Source organism: Esox lucius, chromosome 1 (assembly GCF_011004845.1).
Source record: "Esox lucius isolate fEsoLuc1 chromosome 1, fEsoLuc1.pri, whole genome shotgun sequence".
In the NCBI taxonomy this organism is placed as follows: Eukaryota; Metazoa; Chordata; class Actinopteri; order Esociformes; family Esocidae; genus Esox; species Esox lucius.
Genome location: NC_047569.1, coordinates 25342623 through 25353427, shown reverse-complemented (window position 1 = coordinate 25353427; position 10805 = coordinate 25342623). Strand labels below are relative to the sequence as shown.

Sequence of the window (10805 nt, the reverse complement as noted above, 5' to 3'; positions counted from 1 at the left end):
ACACAGACTGAAGAAACTGAATTAGCGCTGTATGGGAGTTGTTTCAACGATTGACGCATTGTATTAATCATATTTATTATCAGTGAAGTACAATAAGTTGTTTATTAAGTATTTATTTAATTGTATTTAAATGCTCATTTTTGCATGGTGCACATCTCACGTGTTCAAAGTGGTGTGGTCCTGTAAACCGACTGCTTCATCAGTTTGAGATAACGGGGGAATGGTGTAGTCAATATCCAACCCTGCTGTCAGAGCTCGAAGAAGGAAATACTGTTTTCAAGGTACAAAGCGGAGGTTTTCCCTGCTTTGTTTGGAGGTTTATAACATTTTCCCCCTTGCATGGTTGTGTAATAACCGCATCATATGGACAAGACAACCTTTGGAACACTGCGGGGCTTTATGCTAAAGTGAGCCAGCCTAGGCAGTTTCTTTCACCCCGCAGTTTCTACGGATTCTCCAAGACACCAATCCACATTGTTATGTGTGCTTTCCGCGTGGTGGTAAATTAATTCGTATTTTTACATAACATAAATGTAGCGTGGAACGTTTGGTGAATTCGGTTTCGCTGATTTTATTCTCACATCGATAATGGAATGAGATTTGCGGGTAACCGATAACAACCTGCCGTGATTTCTTGTTATAAATGATAGAGGATACGATGACCCTGTTGTCTCTTTTGGGTCGGATCATGCGTTATTTTCTGCTCAGACCAGAGACATTGTTTTTGCTTTGTATAAGTCTTGCTCTGTGGAGTTACTTCTTCCACACTGACGAGGTGAAAACCATCGTCAAGTCCAGCCGGGATGCTGTCAAAATGGTCAAGGGGAAAGTGGCGGAGATAATGCAGAATGATAAATTCGGGGGTCTTGATGTTCTGGACGCTGAGTTCTCCAAAACCTGGGATTTCAAGAGCAACAATGTGGCGGTCTACTCAATCCAGGGACGGAGAGATCACATGGAAGACCGCTTTGAGGTCCTAACTGACATCGTAAACAAGAGTCACCCGTCTATATTTGGGATTTTCGATGGCCATGGGGGAGAGGTAAGATGGGCTGTTGTCATTTCTTTGTCAATGTTTACGTTCTTGCACTCCCTTGCACATGCACTTTCTATGCGTCAAATCACATAAATTCCCTCACCACTAGGACATACAGAAGGCACTTTAGCACTGTGAAGACTATTATTCATGGCCTTACATGTTTCAAAGATAGGAGGATTGTCAGGTATTTTCCTGATAGTTCCTTAAGTCTTTTTAAAGAAAAATGGGGTTGTCTAAATGTGCAAGCTTGATGGAACTTGGACGATATTTCCTACCAACTCCTGTGTGAGTTGCTTTCAAATAGGGTTAGTTTTATGTGTGATTGTTTTGTAACTTACCACTGTAAGTCACCAGTGCCATGTGGATTGCCAGAGCTTTTGTAATCTGATGCCCATGCACCTGTTACACTCTCCATGTTGTGATCCCTCACAGGTCACAGACAAAGCCCTAAAAGCAGGAAGTCTGACTTCATGACAAGCATTTTGCACTACAGTCAGATCGAAACAGCCTGTCTCACAGATGCACTTCCTACTTGCAAAGTGTAATCCCAAAAGGGTGTGTGTGTCTGTGTGTGTGTGTGAGGGGGGGGGTTCCTTTGATATTATTGGGGGATATCGCAATTTTTGGCAGGGTAACAACACTGATTGATCATGATGGCCAGGCCTGCCTGAACAGCGACCTTGTCCGTGGACTTCAGCTGTGGCCACGTGGAGCTGACAGCCTTGTATTGACTGGCACCACAGGGCTACGTGAAGAAACTGAAATGATCTTTGACAAAGCCCTCTTCTCTACTCCACCCTCAACTTGCCTCTCTCCCATACCCAGTTTATGGGCTGCCAGTATTTCTAGAAGCAGCTCTATATCTCTGACTTGATCTGGTCAGTATAATCCAGAGTTTGACCATTCTGGCCTTATCCATGCTGAAAGACAACATTGTAAAATTTGACGCCGATTGGGGGCTTGTAGATTAAATTCTGGGCTGTAGAGTTGCTGCTGCCTTGGCCATTTGTCTGGTTTCCCAGAATACATTTTTGTACTTCTTCATTCCTCTTGCCCTGGATTCATTTTGGAGACCGGTATGGTAGGCTTCAACCCTTCCTCAATGTGTGGGGAGTGAGCAGAGAATTAGTGTTTACTACAGAATCGCTAATGTAGGCATGGACTTTTCCACCTCTAACTATGCCCATGGGCAACAGTTTGTTTTCTATTCCTACACACACAAGTGTGTGAAGCTGTTGCCAGACAAAGCTTTTCCAAGGGTGCTGCTCTGTAATTTTTCATATATTCCTGGCCCAGGGGCGGTGTGTCAGTAGAGAGAGGTACTTGGGCCCTGGGCTGGAGGACTCAGCTCAGCCTATTGGTTAGCCTTGCTACCACAGAGTTCTCACTGTCTCTACAGACTGGACAGATACTTGTTTGTCTCTGATATAAAGGAACAGTGCAGATTTAAAGAAATGCATATATCTTTTTTTACTTTTTTTCAACAGCATGGGTTCCTAATAAAACTGTGAAAATGAAAATGCCCTTGTTGTGTAAAAGTCTAAAACAATGATGGGCACCCACAGCTATTCTCTAGAACACTGGACAGTTGGCTTTCATGCATTTTCAAAATCTCATTGCAACTTGAGCTGTCAACACATTTAAAGGCATTGGTTGGCTGGACTATCATGTCTCTGTGTATGTCGACTGTGGACTTAGTTGTGATTACTTGTTCACCTTTCAATCAAACAGTAGGCCTATGTCTTTTTTTGTAAAGACAACGACCATCATATTCCTTATGATTTCCATCTGATGTGTACTACTCAACCTAACTTTGTGGCAGATGAACACAAAATGTGCTGATGTTGCCTCTCGCTCTCATCATCCCTTCCATCACCACTTAGCTGTTTCCTTAAAGAGCTATTTAAAGGGTGAAGTGCTTTGTAACTGTGCATATGCAGCTTCTGGACTGAAGAAGACTGAGAGAAGTGGTGAAGTTAGCATTGTGGGTCCTTATGCTTCAGGGTTCGAGGGCATCCCTTTGAGGTTTTCTGCCGTTTCTTTTGTCGAACAACTGAGAATGTCAGTCCTGTATAAAGTATATTCTAGTTGCGTCTAATTGTTATTCTTATTATAATTACACCTTTCATAACATGTAGCCTAACTCTTGCTTTAAAAGAAATCTTAACAATGGTGTAGCCAATCTACATTTGACCTAATTTAATGAAGAACTCCAAAAGACTCTGAATGCATTACATTTTACAAAGCTACAACCAGATCTGGTATTTAAACCAGTTTTAAGTGGACTTGACATTTCCCTGACAACACACTCAATGCCGTGCTCCACTGTTGCAGAGCGCAGCGACTGAAGATGCCCGGTCCCGGTTTATAATAAGAAAATTGCAGATAATTGCTTTGAAACTAAATCTATACCAAAACAAATTGCACACATGCTGTAGCCATAGATTATATAAATGTTGTATAACCTCTGATCAGAGAAAGAATTGGTAAGTGTTCACAGACAATGGGGAAGCAGACTAGGCCTATGTACAGCCGGCTAGACCAGGGCAAACTGGTGACTAGTGACTAGTAGGTGTGCATTGAGGAGTATGCCTCAGGGGCAGTGGGTCCGTGGCGGAAAATGTGGTGATGTGGCTTGAGAAACTTTTCATTTGGCAAGGGGATAAATATTATCATGGGCAATTTATTCACTTTTCTGACATTTGTGGAGACGTTGCTTGCGAGGGTGCATGCCTGGTAGTCACCATGAACGCGTTGAGATGGGATCTACCTCATGTGTTCAAAATAGGGCACATGCACACATCTGTTCTCCAAAACGTTGATGTTCAAATTAAAACACTCGCCTTACCAATGCAAGCCAAGAAAGACTGTGCCATGATGCATCCTATAACCCGTTTCCTTTGCTTGGTGTGGATGATTTAGGTAAATGAGGAACCTGTTTTTCTAAAGCTTTTTGCTGTGTTCTGGAATATGCTCGACTTGGCTGTGTGTGTCTTTTGAGCAAGGTATGGAAAACACCATGAACCGGAGATACGTTATCATGAGTGTAGACTTTCTTTGCCTGCCTCTTTCCATATCTTTGAAATCATATGGCCTGTACTCACTAATAAAACATTAAAAAAAAAAACGTTTTCAATGGACTTCAAGAACGGAGGCATAATGTAGATTCTTTGGCCGACTTACCATTTTTTTTATGGATTTGTGATGTGTGCTATGCGTCCTTGTCTTGCTGGAAAATCCACCTTCTAAGTTTCAGCTGCATGGCAAATGCAAGCAGGTTTTAGATAACATTGTTCTAGTACTTGGTAAAGTACATGATGTTCTTGACCGTAACAAAGGACCCCCAAAAAAGTATTAAAACCGCTATTATGAAGTGGAAGCTGTATGCCACTAGATCAGACAGGCCCTCCAACCTGGATGACCAATCAAATATTAAGGGACCGATCAGAGAGTCCACTAAAAAGCGATTGGCAGCTTTGACTGATCTTCAAGGTTTTATGGCTGAGACTGGCGAAAGTGTGCATGTGATAACAGCACTCCACAAACCTTGCCTTTATGGACGATGTTGATAAGTATGTATTTAATATGGAAATCCTTGAATCCTGTTTGAACTATGTAGCCAAGGTACAACAAGTTTTGTTGTGTGGTAAAACTTTTTGATTGAAATGCAAATGTTATGTTTGGTACAAACACAACACGGAACATCACCCAAATAACACCATCCTCACTGTGAAGCCTGATGCACTTGTCAGGATAGAAGGTAAAATTAATGGAGTAATGGACAGAAAATAAAACCTGCTTCCCTCTTCAAGAAAGCTAAAACAAGGATGGAAGATTACTATTTAGCTTGACAAACACCCAAAGCACACAGCTAAAGCTAAGTAATAAAAAGATAAATGTTCTTGAGTGGCCCTGTCAGAGCCCCAAACAAATTTATTTTCATAATAATAAAACAAATCCTTTTGAAAGTGTGTGGTATGATGTGTAGATAAGTGGGGGTCCTAATTTAAATGCATTATCTCTGGGACATTCTTTATTTTATAGTCTTTTTTGCCTAACTTTATTATGCTGTGGCACACTGCATCAGTTGTAGACATTGCCTCCTCTTGGAGCTCATCTTTCCTCCAATCACAAACTCACCTCATGCTGTGTTTTGTTGACAACCCATGGCTAGCATCTAGCGTTTAGCATTTTGTCTAGCTCTTAGCGTTTCGCTAGTCGTTGGACGCCAGCGCCGAGCCAATCAGGACATTATGACTACTCACAAATTAAGTGTTGATCAAATAACGTTGATCATCTCCTAACACGGGCACAAGGTCTGGGTAGATTAGATGGTAAACAAACAGTCAGTTCACTTAGTCAACATGTTGGACGCAGGAGAAATGGGCAGGAGTAAAGACCAGAGTGACTTTGACAAGGGCCAAGTTGTTATGGCCAGACAACTGGGTCAGAGCATCCCAGTACCTACCAACAATGGTCTGAGGAGGGACAAACCAGCGACAGGGTGTTGGGCACCCAAGGCTCATTGATTTGCGAGGGGCAACGAAGGCTATCCCATCTGGTCTGACAGAGGGTCTACTGTGGCACAAGTCACAGAAAATGTTAATGATGGTTACGGCAGGGAGGTGTCACAACACCGAGTGCATCGCAGGATAATGCACCCTGCTACACTGCACACACAGTTCGGGAATGGTTTGAAGAACATGGTAAAGAATTCAAGGTGTTGCCCTGGCCTCCAAATTCCCCAGATCTCAATCTGACTGACTATCTGTGGAATGTGTTGGACCAAAAAGTCAGATTCATGGCAGCTCCACCTCACAACCGGACTTGAAGGATCTTGAAGAATCTACAGGACTTGAAGGATCTGCTGCTAATGTCTTGGTGCCAGATACCACAGCACACGTTCAGGGGACCTGTAAAGTCCATGCCTCGACAGGTCAGCAGTATTTTGGCAGCATGCAGTTGTCCAACATCACGTTAGGCAGGTGGTCATAATGTTTTGGCTCATCAGTGTATGTAGTTTCAATACCTTTTTTACTTTCTCAGGGCTGCCATTTCCTGAAAGCTTCCTGTTGTTTTTTTCTTCAACCCTTGACCACCACCTGAATGTTAATTGGCTGAGTGAAAACGAAATAAGGTTAGTCAAATCTGTGGTTTGAAAGTACCTACAGAACATCTCAGATTTACATTTTAAAGGGTGGCAAGGAAAATAAATATACGGTAGAATAATAAGTCTTAATTTTTACCTTGGCCCTCACTGGAGTTCACCTTCCCATTTCACTAACATTAAAGGCTTCTGACAGTAGAAAGGGCACTTTGCATTTTCCTCCATGTATCGGGCAGAATGTGATTGCAAGAGATTTTGTGTGATAAGACCTTGTTAGTGTGTGAGTTGATTACGCGTGAGACTCCAGGTCAGTCTTCAGAGGGAGGCTCATTGTTTGGGAGCTATTGAATATTACCTGACCTGCTTTTATCCTCCAATCTTCCCCTCTCTCTCTTTCCTCTCGTTTATTCAACTCAGGTTATCAGTTTGATTACAGCTCAGTTTAACTGCATTCTGATTCCTGGAGCACTCTTTGAGATTTCAATTGGATTGCTTTCTTCCTGATTTCCATACTGCCATTTTCCCTCTTTAGCTCCTCCGTGTACTGTGGGAATGAAGGAGGATGGCTCCAGTGTGTGTGTGTGTGTGTGTGTGTGTGTGTGTGTCTCTGCAGTAGGACTATGGCTGTACCACAAGGGGACTATGGCTGTCCCACACACTTCACCTGCTATGGTGGACTGCTGGGCTTGGTTGGCTGGTCTCCAGAAATGTTGTGTTCTGTATCTTAACTGTGTCCATGTGTGACTGTGGACAACTGGGTCTGCACCGGTGTGCATGTGTGTCAGGTTCCAGGTGTGTGGGTGTGGGTGTCTGGTCTAGATGTTCAGTCGCCACTCAGATCCCTATTGGAGATGAAAGAAGCGCCATGTGACTAATTGCAGAGCCAGCCTTTTTAAGGATTACTTAGGGTGTATGTTCTATCGTAATGATGGTGTGTTAAATTCTAATCTATAGTCATGGATTTCCAGAGAACATTAGGCTAGATTAAGTAAAGAAACAGCAGTTATGGCCTGTTATCTGTCCTTCCAGAGTGGTATACACCTGTTCCAGACAATAATTTCCTGCGGAATGTCTTCCTGCAAGTTTCCATGACAGCTTTCTGAATTCAATAACATCTATTCCTTCAGATGTAATAACGTAATGGAATCAATGATAGTAATAAAAACAAACACACAACCATTAACAGTTGAAGACCAAAATAACTCTGCTCTTCTCAGGGCCTGTATAAAACCCCCCTGCATAAGTTTATTATATTGGCATATTTTTTAATGTGTGTTGGCTGGTCAGACAGGAGGAATGTAGCTTGATATGTGTGGCTGATGTGAGCAGATGGTTTTTATCTACATTGCCATTAACCATCTTCTCTTCTGACTGACTAGCAGATAAAATGAGTCCAATGTTTTAATCTGTCGTATGACAGTGTTAGCTCCTTGTGTGAGGAGTGGTTATATTCCTTATATGGTTAAGAAATGTGAGATTTTTATTATAAATCAGTGCCTGCGCGTGCGCGTTTGTGTGTAATTGCAGCCCTTTGGAACTCTGCCATCCATTTCTTATAACGACCCTTTGAGATTTCTTAACCCTACAAAGATTTGTATTGTCTTTGTTTCTCTGAACTTCTCTTTCATTCTTACCTTCTTTCTTCCTGTTCTTTCCAGGAAGTAGGACAGGGATACAGAGAGAAGGTTGTTGTGTGCCACTGTCGTGTCCCTGTGACCGCAGGGATGTGTAGGTTGATGTAACGGCTCCTGGTGTATGAAGCTAAAAACCATCCCTGTTAGTTCGACCGTCCTGGGAGAAGAATCGCTGTGATTAGGTTACGGCTTTGCTGACTTGGCTTGGATTCTCAGAGATGCCACTGAGTCCATGCCCGCTAACGCTTCCATAGACAAGCACCACTGTTGTGCTTTGACTGACTGATTCACTCTGTCTACCTTATATGGACATATACAGGTGAGGACCAAGTTTTATTTCAACCTAACATTTACAACAGATTGGTCCTATTTGTAGAGCTGAGTTGATTGTGGGGCTGAGGGCAATGGGGATGGGCTAGGGGTTCTGGGCCTAGCTGCTAAATTGATTTGAAAAAGGTTTGGGTGTGGTGATAGTGGCTTCTGCTAACCCTTAAAGGCCCAGGGAAATCTGCAATCCCGTTCAGGCCTGTGAGTGTCTCTAAGCCCAAGGATGATGGTGGGAGAGGAGGTTGCAGGGTGGATCAAATTTGGGAGAGAGAAGGATGAGAGGAATGTGGAGGGGATGAGGTGGTGACTTTAGTTGGATTGGAAAGCAGCTATTGGTTTAGAGCATCTCTTACTGGCCTTCCACCTTGTTGTAAAAGAGTAGAGAAAGGGAACAGGAAGATTAAGGAGAAGAGATGTGAAACTGAGAGGGATAAGGACATGGGGAGATCAGTTTTATATTAACACCGTTTTTTTTTTTGATTTACCTCAGTGGGTGCGGGTGAAGGGAGAGGCAGGAAGAATATGTAAGATATGAAGTGATGTGGTAGTGAGAGAGAGACGGCTATCTAGCCTGTATTTTTCCATTTGGATGAGATGAAACGTGACTGAATCCTCTATCTGTATCCTAACTGCAGGGTGTACCGTGTGTGTATGTGTGTGTGTGTATGTGTGTGTGTGTGTGTGTGTGTGTGTGTGCGCGTGCATGTGTGTGCGTCTAGTATGCAGGAAGGGGGCATTGGAAACATCAAAGCAGATGTAAGGTGTACATTGCAGGGACATGAAGTCAGTCAGATGCAAGTCTAGTCTTTTTTTATTTTCTGCTTGGGTTGTTTGAAATTAAATATCTAGTCCAAGATGTAAATTTTATATGCAAGGTTTATTTCACAAACAGTATTCATAAGTTTTTAATGATCGGTTTCTTCTCGGACTGTCGCACTGGGTCTATTGCCTTTTAAGTAATTTTAACTGCAAGGAGCAAAATGAACATGGCATTCTCCTTCTGTCTCTCTCTCATGTATTTGTCTACCATCTTTCCCTGGTTCTCTTGTTTTGACCTTTTGCTGTATTGCTTTCTTTTTTTCACCCACATCCACGCTATCTTCCATTCCAAGTACCTCTCTCTTGCACTCCCTAATCTCCTTCCTCCACAAATCAGACATTCACCTTGAGTGTCTCTAGGAGACCATTGCCAGGGGACTGCAAGCGGAGCCTCCTGTCTGCCTGTCGGTGTTGTGAGACAGGAAGTAAACAGGTTGAAGGACACAGACTGTACTGTACATTTCAACAATTGGCCACTTCAAACACCATACCTAGGCCTGTGCCTCAATGTTAGTTGCAACAACCAGATGGACCTAATACCTGACTGTTGTACATGACCATGGAGGATCAAACCTGCCATAATTAGAAATAAATATATTCATTTGGATAAATAAAATATGGTTTCCTTGCCACTCTATTGACTCATTTTGGTGACCTGGGCAGCTGTAAGCTTAATTGAGAAATTGGGGAGAAAACTGGGGAAAGAAAATTATAATTTGTAGATCGTTGCATTTAACACTAGAACCGAATGCCGACGCCATCGCTGTATGAGTTTGTAGTTAAAATAAAACTGCCATTTTGAAAGCTAGACCTTCCTTCTTCCCTGACTTTTCCTAAATAGGCGTATATTAAAGTGTTCAGTTTTTGGGTTTTTTTACCCCGTTTTCCCAACTTAATCCTCCAACAGCCCACAGCACTTAGTGTTGGTACCAAAATGGTACCGAGGCGCTAATCACCCCTAACTGAATGCATGATGTAAATTGATAAATGTGATACTCCCAAATGAATGATCAGAGCCTTGGTTGATTGAATTAACTTACAAATGAAATACTCCATGACCATTCAAAAACTTTAGGCTACTACTGAAACATAATGCAAACGATGTAGGCTACTTATTACACAGTTTTTCAATAGGAGATTCAGTTGATTGTTTAGGCTAATTCATCAAATGTAAATCTACAAATGTATTATGCTAAATAATTATTCACGAAACGAAGTACCAACGATATTCTTTACCGGTCACCAATTACCAATTCAACAAATGTTTTACACGTTACTTTTTTATATTAGGAAAGAGAAACAAAATCACACACACATCCTATCATCTCTCTTTGAATTTTCTCTGTTTAGTTTACTGAAAATAAATATTCTTCAAATGTATTGGGTTAAATAATTATTCACGAAACTAAATACCAACAATATTCTTTTTTTCTCAATTTATAGGGCCTTATAAACAAATTACAATACTATAGCCCATGTTCTTAGAAATAATCGTTCTTTGTGTTTTTTTCTTAATCTTTCTTAATCTTAATTTTTTTTGTATGATCAGACCTTCAATACAAACACATTCTTGTATTCTTCAAATTCATTAACCATTTAAAACAAACAAACAACTGTAATTGATAATTTTTTAGACTATTCTATATAGTTTGATAATGACCCAGCAGATGAACTGATGCTCTGGCTGGATGGTGATGCTGTGGAGGAGAATGTGTATGCTAATAGGGACAAGTCGTATGCTAATGACGCCAAAAGGTGTTCAGCTCTGGCAGATACTGGGGGTCTGAAAGGAGCAATGAACACAGACGTTTGTTTTAGATGAGGTCGAAGTTGATGGGCCCATTTCATAACAACTGCTTGAAACAATAATATGCAAGTA

At 41.7% G+C, this 10805-nt stretch overlaps 1 protein-coding gene across 1 annotated transcript in view; it reads left to right on the top strand.

Moving 5' to 3' along the window:
• Positions 1 to 49: 49 nt before the first annotated feature.
• ppm1lb (protein phosphatase, Mg2+/Mn2+ dependent, 1Lb) overlaps positions 50 to 10805 on the top strand; it is a 47983-nt gene continuing 37227 nt past the window's right edge. The window contains exon 1 of the mRNA XM_010899626.4: positions 50 to 1042. Within this exon, the coding sequence (XP_010897928.1) occupies positions 644 to 1042 (399 nt within the window). The 5' untranslated portion in view covers positions 50 to 643. The remainder of the gene's footprint in view (positions 1043 to 10805) is intronic.